The sequence below is a fragment of the Rhinoderma darwinii genome, chromosome 10 (genome assembly GCF_050947455.1).
Source record: "Rhinoderma darwinii isolate aRhiDar2 chromosome 10, aRhiDar2.hap1, whole genome shotgun sequence".
Classification (NCBI taxonomy): Eukaryota; Metazoa; Chordata; class Amphibia; order Anura; family Rhinodermatidae; genus Rhinoderma; species Rhinoderma darwinii.
This window is the reverse complement of record NC_134696.1, coordinates 32,104,283-32,128,000: the sequence shown is the minus strand read 5'-3', so window position 1 is coordinate 32,128,000 and position 23,718 is coordinate 32,104,283. Positions and strand designations below refer to the sequence as shown.

The following is a 23,718-nucleotide window of genomic DNA, read 5'->3' as shown; positions in this document are numbered from 1 at the left end:
CCTAAAGGAAAGCAGTTTGGGCGGCATGTTCTTTAAGGCTTATTATTGTGCTTGTCCTCCGCGTTCGGACAATAATTTGAAAAGCAATTAAGACGCCATTGAGCGTGATACAGATGTGAAAACTGGCCTAACGGCCCCTGCCGCGCCTGATGAAATAGATTTACTTGGTTAGGAGGCTATTTATCTACATAGAAATGGTTCAAACACAAATCTAAGATTATTTTACTTGCGGTATGAAATAAGGTGACTCGATAACTCGTCAGCGTGAGGAAGCCAGGCCTTTACTGCTTTTAAGAGGGTACCTGACATTTAAAGTCAGCCATGTGAGAGAAGCGCCTAGGTGAGTGCTATGCCCTCAATTATGTTTGACTTTGTTACACTTTCCTGGGAGAGACCAGCAGAGCCGTGTACAGACTTAGCCCTGCTTCACATGGTCGTGTTTGGTCCGTGAGATACGGACGGTATGTCGGCCGTGTTTTCAGTACCGAACGCAGTTCAGGGAGACTGACTCCTAGTGTCATAGTTATCTAGGATGCTGTGAGTCCCTGCCTCGCCACAGGACTACTGTCCCATAGTGAAAACATGATCACCGTACAGGATTCCCACGAGAAGGCAAGGATTCCTTGCTTCATAGAGGACTATGGTTCTAGGAGCCCGGCTGCCTGAACGGTGTTTGGTTTGGGAAATACAGCCCGCATACGGACCGCATCTCACCGACTGAACGCGCCCATGTGAGGAAGGCCTTAGAGAGAATGTGAGTGCTCACTATCGCCACCTCTTCAAGGAGAGCTGATCACAGCCGAAGGGGCACGGCACTTGTCTGACCGATTCTGGCCCTTCTTTCCAGCGATAGACGGGGGTCTCTGCAACCCAGCCCCCACCCGTCAAAACTTCTGACATGTCTTTAAATGATAGTGACACTTACTTTTTAGGCTACATTTAGTTACTATTCAGGGTCTAATTCTACTCTTTTGTGATGACTGGGTTATCCCCTTTTCACACAGGTTAGTTTTTTTAAGATGGAACATTTTTGATCATCATAAGGAATTCTGACATTCAGTCTTCCTCATGAATGTGTAGCCTACTGAACCAGACTGTTGGAACATTTAAAGGCTTAGGAAACCTTTGCAGGTGCTTTGCGTTGATTAGCTGATTAGAGTGCAACACCATGAGTCTACAATCTTCAACTTTTACCTAATATTCTAATTTTCTGAGAGACTAAATTTTGGGTTTTCATTAACTGTTGCCATAATCCTCAACATTAAAAGAAAAAAATGCTGGAAATAGATCACTCTGTGTGTAAGGAATCTATATAATGTAGGAGTTTCACTTTTTTAAATTGAATTACTGAAATAAATAAAGTTTTTGATGATATTCTAATTCATTGAGCAGGACTAGTGTACTTGTCCTTCCAAGATAGAATGAGAAAGCTTCATTACCCCCTTTTTGTCTAGTGTATAGAGGCCCCTTATCCACGTGTCGTGTCTTTTATTTCCTCTGCATAGTAACACCACAGATGTTTGGTCTCTCCCTGTCTACTGTGTGAAGATGCAGTCATATCTGGGCCTGTTAGTTTATATGGTTGTCCAGCCCCAGTGATAGGCCGACCTATATCAACATCCTTTTTTTTTTTTTTTGGTGCATGTGTAAGCCATAATTTGCGCCATTTCTGGTTTCATCTAGCCAAGGAACGTGGTTATGGATGAACTTCTTTTAGACCGGTTTATGTACGCCATCAACAGTCTGGCTTACAATGTAAATTTAAAACAAAATCCCACAAGTTCAACACAAAGCAAACTCTTTTAATATACCTAGATTGATACACGTGGGCCGCCTTCTTCAGCACTATGTCCTTGGTCAAACATGTAAGCCCAGCCCCTAGGCTTTTCTAGCTTTCACACCATCATTTATCTTCGGCTATGTTCACACAGCGGATTTTTCTTGTGGAAGAATCCGCTGTGGAATTAGCCGAGAATTTGCAGCACAAATCTGAGGCGAAGGCTCGGATTTCTGTATTCTGCGTTTCTGCATACAGATTAGGCCGACTCAATTTGGCAAATCTACGCGTGGCCTCCCCTACGCTCTTTTTGGGTGGAATGCACCACGGAAACCGCATCAAGAAGTGACATGTCCTTTGTGGGTTTTTTTTCAGCGAAGCGGGTTTTAATTCTGCAACACTGCATGAACAGCAGGGCGGTTTCCTATTCTATACAATGGGAGTTTTTTTACAAGCGTAATTCATGCGGATTCCGGCGTGAAAAATGCGTCGGAAAGGGTGTTAATTTTCCACTGTGTAAAAAAGGGTTTACAGCCTTTCTTCTACCTTTCCCCTCTTCTTTATTGCGCATTTGTTTTACGTTTTCTCCTTGTAATTTTTTGGGGAATTGTTACTGCATTTTCTTGTCACAGCGTTTCATGTTTTCACTCTCCTTCTATCATCTCCCTTCACTTTTTCTCTGAGGGGTCACGGGTGGCTCATTTCGTGATAAAGTCCCCTATAAGATATTCTATTCCTAGGTTGAGGGAGATCTTTTGCTCTCATCTGGTGGGACAGGTCTGGAGCGGTGACCTCCATGATGACTGCACTGTAGCCCCCAACATCCCGCTTCCCGCCCACACAGCAGCTTACATGACTTGCCAAAAATCTGTTGTTAATTGTGTCCGTAGGTCCCACACAGGCCTCTGTGACCGCAGGTGGACCTTCCTTTTGTAGCTCATGACCCCTTAGGGGATGAGACATAATTTGGAACATCTGTTTTAAGAGCCTATACTGCAACACGCTGCACGGATTATGCGTTCGTCAGATGTAAGCTTTCAGCGCACGTTATGGGAGCGCTGCATTGAGGAATAACCAGGGGAATGGCCGACTCAGTCAGAGATTTGTTTTTGTGGGAAATTTATGAAATTCGATAAAAATAAACAGACCTTTTAAGAAGCTGTGAGAGAACAGCTATGCAACATTGATAGAACTGTAGTTAACGGGCTGAATTGTTCGGAGCTGTTGGGAAAAGGACTTCAGAGCATAATATAGGTGACCTTTAGCGAAGCCAGTCAGCACATTGCACCAGGGTCTGAGTATTGCCAAAGCCCTTTAGGCTTATTATTAGCTTTGCTTCTACTTTTAAGGGTATGTTCACACAGGACGGATAAGCTGTGGAAAAGTACACTGCATATCTACCCTGGAAGATGTAGGGATTTCCAGTTGAAAAAACGCACCAAATTGTGGTACAGTTTTTTGGGCAGGATGTCCGCGGCGGAAAATAGCAGGTTTAAAAAGAAAAAGCTTATACTTACCCGTAGTCATGGCGACGCATCCCTCTGATGTCCTGCAGCACGGCCTCCTCGGATGACGTTTCATCCCATGTGACCGCTACAACGTGTGATTCGCTGCAGCAGTCACATAGGATGAAACTTCATCCCAGGAGGCGGGACTGGAAGCAGAAGCATCGAGATCTGGATAAGTATAGCCTTTTTTTTTTCCTCTGAGTTGGGATTTTTGCGATTTAATTACCGCTTTTCTACCGCAAAATCTGCTATTTGTTGTGGGTTTTACCTCCCTTTTGAATTCAATGGGAAAAACACGTAACCCGAAAAAGAAGCGATTCCGAAGCATAAATTGACACGCTGCGGATTAAAAAACCGCACTGCATGTCCATGAATAAACCGTTATTTGACCTCTGCTGCTACTGTATTAGGGCTTGTCCACACACAACGGAAAAGAAAATTTCTACTTCCGTTGAAAGTCAAATGCTTTCATCCTCGGCAAAAACGCACCATGTCCTGCGGTTTTTGTGGCAGAAAATGGTGCGTAAATTGCTGCGGTTTCCCCAATATTAAGAGATGGTGACATCTCTGAAAAACGCAGCTATGCTGGCCACTTTCCGCAGCAGGAATTGACATGCTGTGATCCGAAAAATATGCACCGCAGGTCAATATCGGCTCAGAAATTTTACGCATCGTGTGGATGAGATTTGTTAAATCTCCTCCACTATGCTGTTACTGTTTTCTGCTGCGTTTTTTCCGGCCGGAAAAACGCGGCATTTCCGTTACGTGTTGACGAGCCCTTACACTGCGGATTTTCCGCAATGAAATCCGTTACGGAAAATCTGCGGCGTTTACGCTACGTGTGGACCTCCTCCAAAGGGTGTGATTCTGATATCTTGAATATTTTTTTGCCAGCCTGATTTTGATACATAAGCTCAGTATATAGGTGGTATAACTGAAGTGATATATAAATCAGGATATGTAACCAGGACAATGCATATATGTGTCTTGCTCATATAACACGTCTCCCCTGTAGCAGTGAGGCCGCCGCTTGTGACAGATCTGTGCCGGAGCACACCGTGCCGCCAGGGCTTATTAATAGCACGGCCGGATGTACTGCTCGTCAGGTAATTAGCAGAGAGGAGTGGGCAGCTGGAGTATCCGTGAGAGCCTCTCTAATGAGCACCGCGCCAATGCTTACTGACGGCGCTCTAATGGACGTTAGAGACCTGGCTCGTTACTCTGCCCACGATCGCCTCGCACAGGGCCATGTAGGTTTATCTTCTCACCGCTGATTGAAAACCCCCGTTCTGTTCTCATATCCCCGGTTTGAGATTACACTTTTTTTATTTTGTGTAATATATTCGGTCACTCCTCCTTCATCCCTGATGATCTTTCTTTCTCTGCTTTTCATTTCATGCTTCTCGTCTGGTCTCTGGAGCATTTCATGGTGTCACGCTCTCTCATTCAGGCACATTCTCGCTGCTTGTCATCTAGACTTGGCATTCGCACCCTGCCGGAATGATGTTTTTGTCAGTACACTGCACACGTAACACATCCTCATTGTGTGGACCGCTTGGATCCCTGGCCCCAACTGTTACCAGTGTCTGACCTAGCTAGTAATGTAGGCCACTGTGATAGTCTGCGTACTGCTCCTGCACTACATGTATACAATGCTGTACATAAACCAGGGAAAGGCGCAGAGGAAATATTCATGGAAAAGCCAACAACCGATTTCAAAACTTTTTTTTTTTTTAATAGGACGATTCTTAAATTACGATTCACTCTCATATTGCTTCCTAACTAGGTAGATTGGCCTTTCGGATGTCTGGGAAAGTTGGACCTTTGCAGTCAACCAACTTTTCCAGAAAACGATAAGAAACGACTAAATATAATTTTTAACAGCTAGACAGAAGAGGAAACTTAAGGAGCATCTGCACTTCCAAAAAACGATGAATACGTCAACTGAGCGCCCTGAACCTCCAGCTGTGATCGGCGCTCCTTGTTGGATTGGGGATGGGTTTATAGACGTTCTATGACAGCCGTCTCTAGCCTAACAAGGAGCGCCGAACACAGCCGAAGCTGCAGGGCGCTCAGCTGAGGGCTTCTGCTCCTTCGTTTCATCGACCGTGAGGGTCTCCGCACCCACCGATCGAAACTTTTTGAACGTACAGATGCCCTTTAAGGCCTAGTTAACACAGTTCATTTGACAGGCAGAAAAAATGTGTTTCAAAATTCCTTCAGGGATTTTTAGGCAAATTTTTAATTGCCAGTGTTTTTGGATCTATTGGAAAAAATGCTCCAAACGAGTGCCACAGGTTTTTTCTGCTTCCCATTGATTTCATGCTAGTTTTTGGTTTTTTTGCCATAAGTCACCCAGGAAAAAAAAATGCCTCTGCCTCCCATTGAAAATCAATAGGGGGCTGAGTTGGACTGTTTTTTTGTTTTTTTTTGGAGCTGATGCCGACGCGGTTTCCGCTTCATAATCGGTGCCAAAAAAAAAACTGACCGGTCCCTAAGAGCTTTTATTCACATGTAATGTTGTTTATTGTTTTTTACAATATTTTAGTTGCAGCTTTGCCTCCTTACAGATATCGGACAGGGAATAATTTCCCTTTAGAATTTTGTCTCCTGGTAGAATACAACGGACCCATATGTGGTGTCTACTGCTCCCAATCCAGTGGTACATGAAAGTCTAGTTCACACAGTTTTTTTTTTTGCAGGCAGAAAAATCGATCTCAAAATTCCTTCAGGAATTTTGAGGTAGATTTTGACCTGCCGGCAGAACACTTGCCGCTTTTTTTGCGGCGGTTTTCGGCCACTACTATTGAGTGCCGTGGGCAAAAACCACAGCGAAAAATGCTTTCTCTGCCTCCCATTGATGTCACTGGGGGATCAGAGACGGAAACGCCTGAAGAAAGGACATGACGCAGAAAAAAAATGTTTGTTCCCCTCTTGAACAGCGCCACTCTTGTCCATGGGCTATGAATGGCATTGCAGCTTATGCCTATTCTACATAATATGGCCAAGCTGCCAAATCCGATACAACCCAAGGGAAAAAGCAGGCCCAAAAGCAGACTTTTTTTTTTTTTTTTTTCTTTACACGATGGTCCAATTTTGACTAGGTTACATTTAACTTTAAGCAGTGTATTCTTCAGGACTGCTGCCGTCACATGTAGCCCCGGCCTAAGAGGCAAGCAAGGTTATTTCAGGACACTTGTGGTAAATAACAATGGGCTCCGTTGTGCCATTACATTCCCTCCAACTTTTTGTAAAGACGGAAGGATCTGAGCCTGCGCCGCTGTCCCTTTGTTCTAGCGATCTCTGCACGCTGACGTCATACGTGTTCAATAACTGGTGGTGCACTTTAATAAATGTAACATTATCACTTTATATCTTTGTTGTACTCTTATGTATTTCTGGAATTTCTTGGAGAGTTTCAATAAAATGTTAGGGGAACAAAATAGATCTACTAACATAGTCGGAAAAGGCACTAGTGGAGACTTGGCTTAAAGACGTCCTCTTATTTTCTAGGAACAGCGCCACTCTTGTTCATGGGCTGTGACTGGTACTGCAGTTCAGCCTCTTTAATGCTGCTAAGTTGCATACAATACATACTTACTAATGGACTTTCTTTCTTATCAGGAAAATCGAAATCAAAGAGCAGGGATGATTCATCTGATGAGAGCTCTGATCTGAGCAGCGACGGAGAGGAGGGCGAGTACGAGGTGGAAGATGATGACAACAGTGATTTGGATGGTGAGGCCTGGAACCTGTTAAACATAATATCCAATGTCATGACGATCTGTTTATTATATAAAAAAAAAAAATCTGGATGCATGATAAATACCTGGAGACGTAATATTTTTATTCAACAAATTATTCCCCCTCCCTTTTTTTGTGTATTTATTAGGATTTGTAGTTCTTAGAATGTGTGTGTTTAGATTTAGCACTGGTTTGTTTTTTTTTAGTATTTTTCCTCTATCTCCACTTACAAAAAGTATTTTGAGTTGAGGGAGTTGCAGGAATCCTGAGGCATTAAGGGGTTAATGCAGTACAGCTGGCCGGTAATGAGCTGTGGAGGCAGCGCGGGACAGAACGCTTTATCGCAGGCCGTGTGTCATTAATCACCAGATACAGGGAGAGCGAGATCTGGCAGGCACAACGCACTACTGCTCCCCCCATGTGCACATTTACATAGCCCTATACTCATCCATCCGATCATACACGCAGCCCCCTCCCAGACATTACTGACACTTCCCAGATTCCGGGTACTAAAGAAGTGTTATAAGCACACACTTGTTTTTTCTCCTGTTAGGCAATACGATTATATATTCGGGTATAACATTTTTTGAATGTACTTTGTGTCAATTATTTGTGGTTTGCAAGATCTCTGCTTGTTGTCATTTAAAAGAAACCTTCATTGTTTATTTAGATGGATACAAATTTGGCTTGGTCATGTGATGTATACTCGGGGGCACAGCTCGTTACAGTTCAAGCACCCGTCTATCATATGACCAGGACAGATTTTATTCCCTTAAAGGGCTTTTCCCATAATAATTAATTATGGCTTATCTACAGGATAGGTGATAAATATCTGATCGGTGGGGGTCCGACCACTGGGAAACCCACCGATCACGAGGACGCGCTTACATTGCTGTTCCTGGTAGTGCCATAGGAATTGAGCGGTAGTTCGCGCCTTTCGTTTCTATGAATGGCCCATCGCTCCATTCGTTGGGGCTGCCGCTACGCTATCTTCGGCAGCCCCATGGAAATAAATGGAGTAATGGAAAAGCATGCGCACTACCGCTCCATTTCAATGGGGCTTCCAGGAACGGCCATGTAAGCCCGTTCTCGTGATTTATTTATTTGCTGAACATGGAGTTCCTCTTTAGGGGTTGAAGCATTATGTGAGCTTTATTGCTTGTGAAATATTCGTGATGAAAACATTGCATTTTGACACATTTCTAGGACACACATTTTCTTAGCTGTTTATAGTAGCCTGTCCTCTGCAGAAGCCTGTCTGACCAGTTAGTTTGCAGAGTGCTGATGCCCATCCCTGCAGACCCTGTGCCTCGTGCACCTCTATACTACAGAATGTGCTGGGTGGGCGGCCACAAGGAATCTGATTTCCGCAGTTTAACCTAATAGTAAAAGTGAGCAATTCTGATAAAACATATTTGCTAATTGCTGATGGTGCAATTTCTTTGTGATTCTTTAAAGTATTTCCATCGAGGAGCCTAACTTTACTGCAGTGCCGCAAAGTGATATGATTCCACCGCTTGTTAATATAGCACATAACTTATTATATGTAAACTTGTTAACGTTTGCTGCGTCGTATTCATAAGTGACACAGTTGAACATATTTTATATATTACAGCTATATTCTTATTTTCCTTTTATTCCTGGGCAATACCGCCCAATGTTGCAGTACCTCCCATTATGTAGGGGACTATAGGTGGTTGTTTTTGTATGCGGGGCAAACCCACATGAGAGAGTCTTTCCTTTAGAGATACATCTGGCTGCAGAGCTCGGCTTGGGCAAGTGTCCCCTCTATCTGGATGCTGCAGAAAGCAGCGATAAATTAATGAGCGCCGAGATTAATTAGTGATGAGCCACCCTCGGACGGCTTGTTCCTTCCTGATAAAGCAGAATTTATATTTGCTCTTCCGCCCACAGGGGAATCGCAGGATGAAGATGACGAGGAGGAGGGGGGAGAAGCTGCAGCCCACAAGAAAAAGATCCAGAAGAAGAAGGGGGCGCATCGCCTCTCTCAAGCTGACCTAAAGGAGCTCGCCAAAGGGGAAAAAGATATTGTACAGGATCTCGAATTCTCAGACGATGAGTAAACATGCGCTGATTGTACCAGTAACTCTTTGTCTGCTGGACACAGTCGTTGAGCTTCCGCAAGTGTCTCACAGATTTACTGTACGTCCTGACCCATAACTCTGAGACACCTGGTGCCAGCTTGGGTCCTTCATCTGTAGAGGGATAATTGGCACCTTGGCAGAGAAAACGGCACAATCATAAATGCATGCAGGAAACCTATACCACACTTAAGTTTTGCCTTCCTAATATACCCTGCACCCCAAAATACATCACGGAGAACAGATGCAATGATGAAGTGTTTCAGAACGTGGAGAGAGCGCGGTGATTAATATTTCAGTGCCTGGGGGTTCTGCACAGTCACAATGCAGTTAAGTTACTTTGGGAATATGTGATTGTGTTACCATGATGTGGGAGCAGCTGTGTATTCCTTCAGTAAGTAAGACATCCTAGGGACTCTACATGTCAGTCACCTGCGGAATATTACATTAACTCTTTGATTGCTGGCAAAACCTAATACTTCAGTGGAAAACCTCATTCAAAATTTCACAACTGTTGATACGGCTGCTGATCCCTTGTATCAGATGTGGTTGTATAGACTGTGCCTGGTTTGATCTTGTAAGAACTTGGAATGTGTATTGTGTACAGAACATGTTAACAGATACAATTTTTTCGTTTTGTAATATAAGACCCACAACTTCTCTTCTGTAAATTTTCCATATTTGTTGCGTTTTCATTTAATCTTTGAGTTCTTGTAAGGAGGCCTGTGTGTTTCGATTAGGGTAGGATGTTATTTGTAAGGCAGGTCATACACTCGATAACGGTTGGCCGTCAGCTATTTCCTCGTGACTCTGTCATACACATGTGTGATTGGCTTAGCTGAGCACACATGTTTATTTTAATGGGGAGAGGGGTATAAACCTCTGTCAGCTGCTTATCTCTTGCAAAAACATAGGATCTGGCATGTTGAAATCCAATAGGTCCAATCCCTCCCCCCCCCAGAGATCAGCCATCGGAAGACATTTGGGCTGCCCCCATACACAAGATCATTTGCCCATCCAGCCGAAATCCATGAATTCGGCAGACTTTTACTTTAAGTGTATGGCCAGCTTAAAGAGTAACTATCATTTACATTTTTTTTTCCTATAAATCAATAGTACACACGAGGATAATATACCATTACAGAAAAAGGCTTATTTTTCCACTTATCTGGCTCCTCTGCCCCCTCCCCCGGATCATTCACTGATCTCTCGCAAACCACGGCCATGTACGGTGTGCAGGGTTATCGAATAGTGTTTACTTGCAAAACTGTGCTCCCATTAGGATTGGTTGTTCAATCAATCATTACTTCTGTATAATGTCCTCCAAGCTGCTGCTGCGGGTGTGTGACAGGCACAGGAACACATACGCTGCTACAGCTATACTGCCCATTACTGCTATATAATCTCCATGCTGCTTCTGAGTGTGTGGTTGATAGGGGAGCAGGATCTCCGCTTTTTGCTGTGTATGGGAGACATCATAGCAGTTAGTCTCTGCCTAGTCTGGAGTTCAGCGAAAACCGATAATTAGAGTGAGCCTGCAGAGGGGAAAATAGTTGATTAAATGCAAATACAAGTCATAGTCCGGAATAGTGTTATTCCTCATGTGCACATATAACGGCTAATTCTGAAAAGTCACTTGGAGTAATAGTGATGCATTAAGACTGTTAGAAATCCACAACGCATTTACCTACTCCGTTTGTTTGTGGTATTGGAAGATGGTTTTTATTAAATACTGTCCGTAATGCCCATTACATCTAACCAGAGCTCCGCTTTCATTTCGTAAACGACTCTAAAAAAATGTAAACTCTTTAACAGCTAGTGGTCACAAGGCCAGTTTTTTTTTTGTTAAAGGGCCAATGATGTTACCTAAACTGTCCGCACATCATACATTCTTGGCTGCTAAGATATTGTCCATCTTCCCAACACCAGCTGGACTGGGACACCATGGTAATGATCCCCACGGTTTTATGACAAAATTGAAGGCTGTATGGTCACAGGTAAGGGTGGCTTTACAATGGTCTGTTTTGAGTGTTGCAGTGAGTAGATATTTCATTGCGACTGGCTTGGATTGCCGAAATCACAAATGCAATTAATTTCTAAAAAAGTTTTCTTGTGAAAAGCGGTAAATACAATTGTTTGATGGTCTTATTAGGGAACCTTTTTATGGACGTGCCTAGTGATCCATGTGACTGCGATTAAAGTTTGGATGGCAAAATCAATAATAAAGCATGTAAATGCCCATCCTCTGCCTCCTTCACAATTGGATGGTATTATGGAGCAAACAGTCAGAGGTGCTTCATAGTGGTCCATGCTTGGTGCCATGGCATAAGTTATGCCATGTATTACCAGCTTTACTCCTATCCTGAGGATTTCCCAAATGCCACAGAGAGGTAACGTAGATATTGCTTTGTCTGGATTTGTCACTGCTGCATTATGATAAAGTTGAGCATTGGGCAGGTCTGTTCTAGCAGCTGTTTGAATATACGGAAACTGACCACTGCTATTTTTGAGTGCTGTCCTAACTGGATCTGACGTAGGGCAAAATCTGAAATGGTGCCCCACCTCCGCTATGCTCGCTAAGACTTCCCAGGCAGCGCCCTGTTTTTATCAGTCGGACAGCAAAACTCTGTAGACCAGACTTTGTGTGGGGTTGATTTGATGGTGCCCAGCCTGCGCCCCAGCCCTTTTCTAGATTGCCAGATATAAAAATGACTTCTCTAGCAATCCCAGCTTCACACTCATGACCTGCAGTAGCTATTTCATCCCTCAGCTGCTAGAGTCTAATAAAAGCTGCTGGTGCATGTCAATATATAGCCTGGGTCCTACTTTACTATAGAGAGTGACACCGCCAGATCTTCACAGTAGCACGGAGATCTGGAGGTATCACCTGCTGCATGCTATGTCTGTTGCTAAGCAACTGCATGAACATTTTTGGGCTGTTGCCTAGCAAACCGTGTTGACCAAAAAAATTATCATGGGGCTTCAAGTATAAATACAGGACTTTGTACATTGCCCATATCTAAGCCTTAGAGAGTCGCATCCAAATCATTTTTGGAGCTGTTTTTTCCCTGTCTGGTAGCAAGGGGGGCTGCAGTGCAGATCACATTGACTATTCCTGGTCTTGCTATAGATTGTGTGTTACGGAGCAGTTTTGGGTGGAAGAATATTTATCAGATTACATCATTACCTTTGTCATCTTACTGGAGAGCGTCAGGCTGCATGCATGTAAAATATTTGATTTTACTATGTGGTTTTCCCTGGTGGTCCAGTGGTGCCGGAGCTTTGTGCTCTGCCGCTGCTCGATGGTTATATGCCGGAGTCTCCGGCTATAAAACATGCCCCAGCGGTTTTAAGAAAACATTAGAAATTCCTTTTTTTGTTCTGCACAATTTCAAGAGTATCTCAACCAGAGCAGTGTAAGTTAACCATGTCATGCCTGGCTTCATAACACTTATTTTTTTTTTGTCATATACGGATCTTAAAGAATTTGCCCTCCTGAAAATTCATGGGGGTACAGCTTCTTTTACTAATGGAGTATACTCTATGTCTGATGCCAGCATGAATCTAGAGAAAACATTTTAGCACAATAAGGACCTGCTGCAGTGCATTCGGAAAGATTTCAGACTCTTGATTTTTTTTCTCATTTTAGCACAAGGCCTGCACATAATAAAATGTTAAAAAAGTGAAAGTTTTCCCCATCATTCTGCACTCAATACCCCATAATGACAAAGTAAAAACTGCAAAATATCTGCTGCACTGAAAGTTCCCAAGAGCAGTGTGACCTCCATAATTCTTAAATGGAAGAAGTTTGGAACAACCAGGACTCTTTCTACATCTGGCTGCCCCACCAAATTAAAGGGAAGGTGTCATTAATTTTTTTTTCCTCATATTGCTTTTAACATAAATTTTATTTATTTGTGTTTTCATGTTCTACTTTTTACTTTGTTCTTACTTTTACTTCTCTATGGGGGCTGTCATTTTTTTTTTTTCATCGCCATGTGTCGTTTAACGACACATACAGAGATGGAATACAGCACATACAACCCCATAGAGAATGCGAACGGTAGCCGTCTGTGTGGAACGGCGCATGCGCCGCTCCCACACAGACCAAAATGAAGCTTGTTCGCAGAGCGAAATCCGGCACAATTTTCATGTGGACCGGAAGCCGCTGCCAGACAGTCAGATAACGACTTCCGGCCGTGGCTTCCGGCCATAAGTTCAGGCGCAAGGAATAGGAGCTTAGACCAGCGGAGGCGGCAGGGGCAGGTAATTTATGTTCGTGTATGTGATGTGTGTATTATGTTAGTGTGATACTGTCTGATTAGAACTGTATCTAATCCTCCTACACTGTGCAGTCGCTCAGAAAATGGTGGCACACAGTGTAGGAGGTTTGAAGATTCAAACCCCCTCCTTCTCCTGGCACTAGCCAGAATAAGGGAGGGGGGAGTTGTGTGAGGACACTAGAGAGAGTGTGTCCACCCCAAATTTGCAGCATAAATCAATGAGGTTGCTTTAACACATTGACTATCCTGCAATTTTGGGTACTGATCCCTCCAGTGCCCAGAACATGGAAATGTTATCAATTTGAATCTAATTTATATTTCCTGACTTGTGGAAAAATTAAAACAATGTGTAATCACTTAAATAATAATTGTTTAACTGAAAAAAATAAAATTCTAGACACACATTCCCTTTAACCCGTTAGTGACCGGCCCATCGTGTTTCTACGCCGGTCACTAACGGGCCTTATTCCGATGCCATAGACTTTTTACGTCGCGGCATCGGAATAAGTAAACAGAGCGGTGGGATTCTCCCTCTCTCCCACCGACACTCGGCGATACGATCGCCGAGTGTCTGTGTCTCTAATGGCAGCCGGGGGCCTAATAAAGGCCCCCAGGTCTGCCTGGAGTGAATGCCTGCTAGATCATGCCGCAGGCATGACCTAGCAGATGCCTGTCCGTGTTAAACGGACAGGCAGTAATACACTGCAATACAAAAGTATTGCAGTGTATTATAAATGCGATCGCAGAATCGCATAATATAGTCCCCTAGTGGGACTAGTAAAAAAATGAAAAAAAAGTTTAATAAAGTTAATTAAAAAAAATGAAAAACCCAGCTTTTCCCCTTACAAAATGCTTTACTATTAAAAAAACAAAATAAAGTTAAAAAGTTACACATATTTGGTATCGCCGCGTCCGTAACGACCCCAACTATAAATCTATTACATTATTTAACCCGCACGGTGAACGCCGTAAAAAAATTAATACAAAACTGGAAAAATTGCTGTTTTCTGTGAATACTGACTTTAAAAAAATGTGATAAAAAGTGATCAAAAAGTCGCATCTACTCCAAAATGGTACCAATAAAAACTACAAGTCGTCCCGCAAAAAAAAAAGCCCTCATACAACCGCATCGGCGAAAAAATAAAAACGTTACGGCTCTTCAAATATGGAGACACAAAAACAAATAATTTAGAAAAAAAAGCGTTTTTACTGTGTAAAAGTAGTAAAACATACAAAAACGATACAAATTTGGTATCGTTGCAATTGTAACAACCCGCTGAATAAAGTTATTGTGTTATTTATACCACACGGTAAACGGCGTAGATTTAAGACGCAAAAAAGAGTGGCGAAATTTCCGATTTTTTTCTATTCCCCCCCCCAAAAAAAGTTAATAAAAGTTAATCAATAAATATGTACCTAAAAATGGTGCTATTAAAAAATACAACTTGTCCCGCAAAAAACAAGACCTTATACAGCTATGTCGACGCAAAAATAAAAAGGTTATAGCTCTTGGAATGCGACGATTGAAAAACGTAAAAAATAGCTTGGTCATTAAGGTCTAAAATAGGCTGGTCATTAAGGGGTTAAGTAATAAGGGGAGAAGGGCCTCGGTAAGAGAGGTGACCAAGAACTCAATGGTCACTCTGTCTGAGCGCCAAGGATTCTGTGTGCAAAGGTCAAACATCACACCAATCTGGGCTTTATGGCAGAGTGGTCAGAAAGAAGCCTCTCCTCAGTAAAAGACATGACAGCCCCTTTGGAGTTTGCAAGAAAAAAGCACTTAAAGGACTCTCAGCCTGTGAGAAACAAGATTCTGGGGTCTGATGAAACCAAGATTGAACTTGTTGGCCTTATATCTAAGAGTCACGTCTGGAGGAAGCCAGGCACTGCTCATCTGCCCAATACCATCCCTACAGTGAAGCACGGTGGTGGCAGCATCATGCCATGCTGTGGAGGTGTTTTTCAGCGACTGGGACAGGGAGACTGCTCCATTCATCTTTCCCTTAACCCTAACCAAGGTACAGAGATATTTTTAATGAAAACCTGATCCATAGTGCTCTGGAACTCAGACTGAGCTAATGGTTCACCTTCCAACAAGACAATGACCCTAAGCACACAGCCAAGACCACACAGGAGTGGCTTAGGGACAACTCTGTGAATGTCCTTGAGTGGCCCAGCCAGACCCCTGAACCCAATCGAACGTCTCTGGAAAAACCTGAAAATGGCCGTCCACCGATGGTCCCCATCCAATCGGACAGAGCTTGAGAAGAATGGCAGAAAATCCCCAAATCCAGGTGTGCAAACCTTGTGGCATCATAGCCAAGAAGACTGGAGGCTGTTATCACTGCCAAAGGTGCTTCACCTAAGTACTGAGTAAAGGGTCTGAATCTTATGTCAATGCAATATTTTAGTTTTTCCTTTTCAATAAATTAGCAAAGAACTAACATTCTGTTTTCACTTTGTCATTATGGGGTATTGAGTGCAGGATAATGGGGAAAACTAGAATTGATTTTATTTATCACAAGACCTGAACATAACAAAATGTGAAGAAAGTGAAAGGGGCTGAAGACTTTCCCGGATGCATTGTATTCCCCATAATGAAGTCTTCCCATCAAATCACTTTTGATTGTAACTATAACAGATCTGATTAGAGAGAGAAATATGAGGCGATGAATCTGTAATTTACATATTCCTGTTATTGTTGTCGTCTGTGTTCTATCTAAGCCATTGCGGCGTGGGACCTGGGCACTGTTTCCTATAAACCCAAATTATTAGCCCTGAAGCAGATCTGCAGTACAACATAACTTCCAGGTAAATTATTTAATACAGATTTTTTTATTTATTGTTTTATAATGTCTATGCCGACATGCCTGGCGGTTTAGGGCAGTGAAGGGGTCAATTCTCATATGCCTGGTCATCGAGGGTAGTTATGGTAAGCCCTGGAGGTCTAGGGCAGAGAAAGGGTTCAAAGCTGTATTCCTGGTGGTCTAGGGAAGAAATGGAGTTAGGCTCCATGCACACGAACGTAAAAACTCCCGTAATTACGGGCCCATAGACTTCTATTGGCCACGGGTACCTCCCCGTATGCTTACGGGAAGGTGCCCGGGCCGTTGAAAAATATAGAACATGTCCTATTTTAGGCTGTAATTACGACACGGGCAGGCCTATAGAAGTCTATGGGGCTCCCGTAATTACGGGTGACTACGTGTGTGCACCCGTAATTACGGGAGCGTTGCTAGGCGACGTCAGTGGATAGTCACTGTCCAGGGTGCTGAAAGAGTTAACTGATCGGCAGCAACTCTTTCAGCACCCTGGACAGTGACTTCCGATCACAAGATAAATCAAGGTGTAAAAAAAATAGAAGTTCATACTTACCCAGAACGCCCTGCTTCTTCCTCCAGTCCGGCCTCCCGGGATGACGTTTCATCCCATGTGACCGCTGCAGCCAATCACAGGTCAATCACAGGCTGCAGCGGTCACATGGACTGCCATGTCATCCAGGGAGGTCGGGCTGGATGTCAAGAGAGGGACGCGTCACCAAGGCAACGGCCGGGTAAGTATGAATTTCTTTTACTTTTACCTCGGAAAGGGCTGCCCCTTCTCTCTATCCTGCACTGATAGAGAGAAGGGGGTGCCGATTAGTGCAATGCAATTTTGCAGCGAAAACGTGCCCGTAAATACGGGTGGAATACTGGTGACACCGAACCCGTATTTACGGGCACGGGTCCGGAAATACTGGTGCAATACGGGTCGAATACGTGTGACCAAGGACCCGTATTTACGAGAGGGAAGAAATACGTTCGTGTGCATGAGGCCATCCATGGTGGTCTCGGACAGTGTCTGTATCCCTGGTGGTCTAGAGCATTGAACAGGGCCATTCATTCCCAGTGTTTTAGTAGTTTGATCACCTCTCCAGCTGCCAACATTGTCTTTGTAACTTCCTGTAGAGATCAGTCCCGCACAGCGATGTGATCGGGCAGAGAGCTTATTGAGTGCTCTGCCTGATAACTAAGGAGAAATGAGTGAGATTAAGGTCGATCGGCGCTCGTTTGCTCCTTTCACAAGGAGCAATGATTGGTCATATATGGGTACGAGCGATCGTTAATACGATAGTTCGTCCCCATACATTTTCATTGTGTCGGCAGCACATCTCCCTTTTTACACAGAGATGCGCTTCCGACAAGTGATCATTTTATTGGCCGCATATACGATACGATCAGCCGATGAGCATTTGCTCGTTCATCAGCTGATAGTTGCCCTGTTTACACAGGGTAATGATTGGAAACAAGTGTTCATAGGGTCTTTCAAGTAACCAGTGACTGATCCAACGTTCTTAAACAGATTTTAGTGATCATCCCTATAAATGTACTCAAGTGGCAGGCAGACCCTTTTGGCACTTCTGGTCTTAAACTGATGCAGTAGAATTGGTAAGGTAAAATCAAACCACCTTGGTTTTCCTTGCTAGCAGATCTGATGGGACTGTCTTCTGCACCCTTAAGTAACACTAGTCAGAGGGAAGACCCACAAGACTTGAAAAACACAAGCTGCTAACTGATGGCAACTCTGTCAGAGGGCATGGAACAGGTCCTGAGTACTCAAATTTACATTGGCACAGGCTTATTGTTACCTTTGTGGTACATTCTGCAGTAACCTGAAAGGATAAAGCACAATGTAGCAGGGCTCTATCGATTTCTGATGGCGTATTTATGACTTTATTTTTCAGGGTTGTATGACCTCAAGGACCAATTTCACGAGACAATTGCCTTAAAGGGTATGTACTCCGCAGCTATTTTTTTTTCCCAATGCATAAGAATTTTTTTTTATATAATAAATATAAAAAAAATTAGTAAATATATACTATTATATATTATACTATTGTATTATATACACACACACACACACACACACACACACACACACACACACACACACACACGCACATGCACATGAACAAATGCAGTATAGGAGCTGCACCGTAGCATGAAATGTGGGTGCTATCCTCAGGGGAAACTTGACGTGAAATCTCAAACAAGTACAACCACAATCCAAAAGAAGAGGCAGCACTCCAGTGGTATAAAAATCCAAAATTGATTCACCCAACATACAGGCAATGTTTTACCTTCCCATTGAAGGCATTTTCAAGCTATGAATGGATGTGCTCCAAGCATTTAAATAGTGTGCAAAAGTACAAATTGGCAATGTATGATTAAATTTAAAGTGCAATGCAGTAATACAACATACAAATATTGTAATTAATAAAACAATCCTGTAAAATAGGCATAAATGGCAATAATCACAAAAAAATACATGCAAGTGTCAATTATCATATTACGAGTTACAGCTGGCACTCACCACAAGTCGCTACGAACAACACACCTGTTCACGGTTTAAAGTTTAAAGGTAATGCAATATTACCGTCATGACTATCTCTGCGTTCATAAGAATCCACCGCGCATGCTCATTTCCGGGTTCCACTATTAACCAATCATATGATAGATTGGAAAAACTGGAAAAGGGGTCATCTGACACAGCGCGTCACGCGCGCATGCGTACTAGTTAGACTGAGACCTTTATCGCCATCTTGGAAAAGGTAAGTTTAGCCCTAAGTATCTCCCTTGTACTGTAATAAATTGAGTTCTTATACATATATTGCTACCGCAACTGATAGCGTGTTAGGCAGGATTAACTACTCCAGTTTATTCCTTGAAACCAGAGACAAAAACCGTATACGATCATTTAAAAAAGAAACATTCTGTTTAGGTTCTCAGAGAAAGACGACCCAACGGGTTCTTACGACCAATGAATGCTCAAGTAGAACCATGATACATAATACAGAAGGGGGGGGGGGGACTAAATTCAAACAAGATATAGATGATGTAAGAAGATCCATAAACGCGGAAATATAAAGTTAAAATGACCGTCATGACTCATTGTTACTGTAAATATTTTCAAATCAGTCGTGTTCATCTCGACCAGTGAGTGCACAGCCAACTTCCGACAATCTGTGAAAAGAAGATAAATAAATGTAAATACAGTGAATATTACCCAATTTGGCTCGATATACTAAAAAGATATGAAATAAATATATATCACATTCTGCCGATAACTAAATAACTCACAACTCAACATAATCTAGGGGATTTGAGCAAATGACCCTCACTGAAATATTTTCAGATACTATATAAGATCCCAACATATAGTTATGTTACAACATTTATTTTCTGAACACATTCAATGGATAGTCCACATTTAAGCCATGTGGAACCAATGTGTTCAGACGATTAATCCATTTTACTTCCCGTTGTTTTAGTAGAAGTTCTCCGTTTGCCCCCCCCCTGTTTCAATGGTGGGACATGGTCTATGATCATAAACCTAAGACTATCCACAGAGTGTCCTCCCTCCATAAAGTGTCTAGCAACAGGTAACACACTAACCGGTACGTATGCTTGTTTTATGGTTATTAAGTCTTAGGCGGCATTCTGTAGTCGTCTCGCCAACATAAACTAGATGATACTGACATACAAGAACATAGATGACATATTCATGTCTACATGTTAGCATAAATCTGATGTAAAATTTTTCTGAAGTAGCAGGATGTATAAAATTATTGCCCTTAATCATAAGGGGACAATTATCACATGACAAACACGGGTAACTACCTTTCCTATTGGATTGTATGCCCAGACCCTCGATTCTAGAGCATCGTATCTCAGACTTGACTATTCTGTCTCGCAAGTTACTTTGTCTTTTATAAGAGAACAAGGGAGGTAAAGAAAATTCTGGTATGTTTTTGTAGAAATTGCCTAATCTAGTCCAGTGTTTATGGATCATTTTCCTCACACTGGCACTATATTGACTGAAAGAACTGACCATGGCAATCCTGCTACTTTTCACAGCTCTATCTTTAGGTATCAGTAATGCATCTCTGTTAATCACTGCAGTCCTGTCCATGTGTCTCCTAATTATTTTCTTTGGATAACCTCTCCTGATAAACTTGTTTGACATATCCCTCAGTCTCAAATCTAGATTCTCTGGGTCTGCGACAATTCTTTTCACCCGAAGTAGCTGACTCAAGGGCAGAGAGTCAACCATTTTTCTTGGGTGAAAACTTTCATACAACAAGAGGTCTTTGCAATCTGTAGACTTAACGTATAGGTCTGTGTTTTAGTTTGTCTCCTGCCACATAAACTGGTATCCAAAAACTGAATGGCTTCAACAGAATGGACCATTGTAAACTTTGTCTTGGTCCATATCATTAAGGAAAATAAAGAAATCCTCAAGTTGGAAGATCACCTGTCCAAATGGCAAACACGTCGTCTATGTATCGCCACCACCTCAGTACCTTAGAGAAGTGGTGGGACACTTAGATGAATGTTTCTTCCAGGTCTGCCATGACAATGTTGGCATATGTGCATGCCATGTTGGCCCCCATGGCTGTTCCTCTCAACTGAAGATAAAATTTATCGTCAAACACAAAATGATTATTCGTTAGGACAATATCCAAGAGGGCTATGATAAATTCCCTACAGTTGTCCGAATAAGATGTTGAATCAAGAGCTTTGTTAACACTAGCCAAACCCCTATCATGATTAATAGATGTATACAGACTTGTTACATCGAAAGACACAAGTATTACAGTATATTCAGGGGGAACTGAAACCTTATTGATTTTTGGCAAGAAATCTGATGTATCTCTGATGTAAGATTTGGAATCTGTCGCAAACCTTCTCAGGACCTTATCCAAAAAGATGGCTATTGGACTAAGGAGGGAATCCCTCCCTGAAACAATAGGTCTACCAGGGGGTGACTACATTTTTATGAATTTTAGGCAGAATATAAAGTAGAGGGGTCACAGGGTGGCACGGTATTAGGTATGTGTGTAAATCCCTATCTATCAAGTCAATGGCATAGGCATTGTCAATGACAATCTTCATCCGTTTAAGGATCTGTGTCTTAGGGTCTACCTCAACACACATATACAAATTCATCACTTAACTGACGTTTAATCTCTCCAATATATAGGGTTCGATCCATAACGACGACAGCATCCCCTTTATCGGCGGGTTTGATCACAATGTCGTCGTTATTGATCAGTCCCTTAAGGGCACAAGACTCTTCAAATTACATATTTTTAGTTTTCACAGGATAGTGATGTCTAGACCATTCCCCTTTCATTTCTTCTATGTTTTTTTTTTACACTGGAGACAAATGTCTCAACCACATTCATATTGCTCGGAGGCTGGGTGTTGCTGCTATTATATAGACCCCATTCTTCTAAGATTAATTCAATTGTTTGGTCCATGCTGGGAGCTGTAGTTTTACGCTGTACAAACCTATACGGCAGGGGTTGCACTAAATTTAGCTGTGTTTGTGCTGGTGCTGTATTTATGTGCTGAGCTTGGTTCTGATGCTGTATTTATGTACTGAGCTTGTTTCTGATGCTGTATTTATGTACTGAGCTTTGTTCTGGTGCTGTATATATGTACAGAGCTTGGTTCTGGTGCTTTATATATATGTACTGAGCTTGGTTCTGGTGTATATATGTACTGCGCATGAGTCATAAGTGTGAGTGGTGTGCGTGTGCATGTGTCCTAGTTGTGAGTGGCATGAATGCAGCATGTGTCCATTTTCTGGGTTGCATCTGTGCATCATGTTTCCAGGATGTGTGTGTATATGGCTGAATATGAAATTGAAATTATACTATTTAGTTACAGTATGGTGATATTTTAGCATTGTATACTGGTATAATTTACAATCTTTATACGTCCGTTTTAGGCCATGATCACGCAATCAAGATTTGATTAGGACTAAGTCCCTGATTTCACACCCAAATCCCTTTCAAATCCACTAACATCTGCATCCATTAAAAGTGAGTGGGCTATTTTATACCCCATTCACATGCAGCAGAAATAAGTCTGCTTCCATTTTTTTCGGTTCCGCGAAAAAAATCTTCTAGAATAATGAGCATGTTCATTATTCTTGTGGGAACGCAGTGGATTCATTGGAGTTTGAGCTATCAGGAACTATTCCTCTTTTCATTTACACCTGTTTTAATAAATCTCCCCGTGTCTTGTATAGCTAAAAGGTGGTCCCAGCCCAACATTAGCGGCTGCGTATGGCTTGTGGTGGGCCTGTGTGCTTAAAATTGCCAGGGCTGATTTTAAGTCCCAGTCTGGCCCTGTCTGGGACTTACGCCTATCTCTAGAACGAGGCACCCTAAACCCCGTTATTCCGATCTGTGATGTGGCTAATGCGTGTGATTTTCGACCATGAAGAAGAAAACAGCGTAGCTCGCTGAGAAATTGAGCAACTTCTCCCAACCACCCAGGAGCAACTTCTCCCAACCACCCAGGAGCAACTTCTCCCAACCACCCAGGAGCAGATTCTCCCAACCATCCAGGAGCAAATTGGTGATGAACAATGCTATTTCCAGCACGGTGGACCATGTCACAAGGCAAAAGTGAGAACTAAGGGGCTCGGTCAACAAAACTTTGAAATTTTGGGTTCATGGCCAGAAAACTCCTCAGATCTCAATCCCATTGAGACCCTGTGGTCACTCCTCAAAAAGTGGGTGGACAAAAAAAAAAAACAGAAATTGTGATAGACTCCAAGCACTGATTAGGTAAGAATTGGTCATCAGTCAGGATTTGGCCCAGAAGCTGACATCCAGCATGGCAGAGCGAATTGCAGAAAGTCTTGAAACAGAAGGGTCAACACTGTAAATACTGAGTCTTTGCATAAACTTTATGTATTTGTCAATAAGAGTTTAAAAACGTATGAAATGTTTATAATTGTACTTCAGTAACCATAGAAACATCTGACTAAAAGATCTAAAAACCCTGAAGCAGAAAACTTTGTGAAAACCAAAATCTGTGTCGGTCTCAAAACTGTTCTCAGATGTGTTTATGTATGGTGACCCGGCTCTAACAAGTGCTACAAAAAGTTGGTTTAGACGTAATCCGTTAAAGGGGTTTTCCACCTTCTGACAACTGATAACCTATCCACCGGATAGGTCATCAGTATATCATCGGTCTGGCACCCGGACCCCGCACCGTTAAACTGCTCCAGTGGCCATCGGGCACCGGATGTTATTGCACATAATGCGATGTACAGAGCCGGAAGCAGTTGGCTCCGTACATAGCATAGCGGCCATGCTGTAGAAGCTCGGTCGCTAGTCCGTGGCTGGAGCCAACTTCCGGCATGTAAGTCCAGTGCATGGAGGTACCGGACAGGCTGATCCGTGTGGGGTTGGGGGGGGTCGGACCCCCACAGATCATGTACTGATGACCTAACCGGTGGACAGG

At 42.8% G+C, this 23,718-nt stretch overlaps 1 protein-coding gene across 1 annotated transcript in view; it reads left to right on the top strand.

Annotated features, from left to right (window-relative positions):
* The window catches only part of NOC2L (NOC2 like nucleolar associated transcriptional repressor), a 68,172-nt gene extending 58,370 nt beyond the window's left edge, over nucleotides 1-9,802 (top strand). Inside the window, exons 18-19 of the mRNA XM_075839707.1 lie at nucleotides 6,910-7,023; nucleotides 8,944-9,802. Coding sequence (XP_075695822.1) covers nucleotides 6,910-7,023; nucleotides 8,944-9,113 — 284 coding nt within the window. The 3' untranslated portion in view covers nucleotides 9,114-9,802. The remainder of the gene's footprint in view (nucleotides 1-6,909; nucleotides 7,024-8,943) is intronic.
* Nucleotides 9,803-23,718: the final 13,916 nt, after the last annotated feature.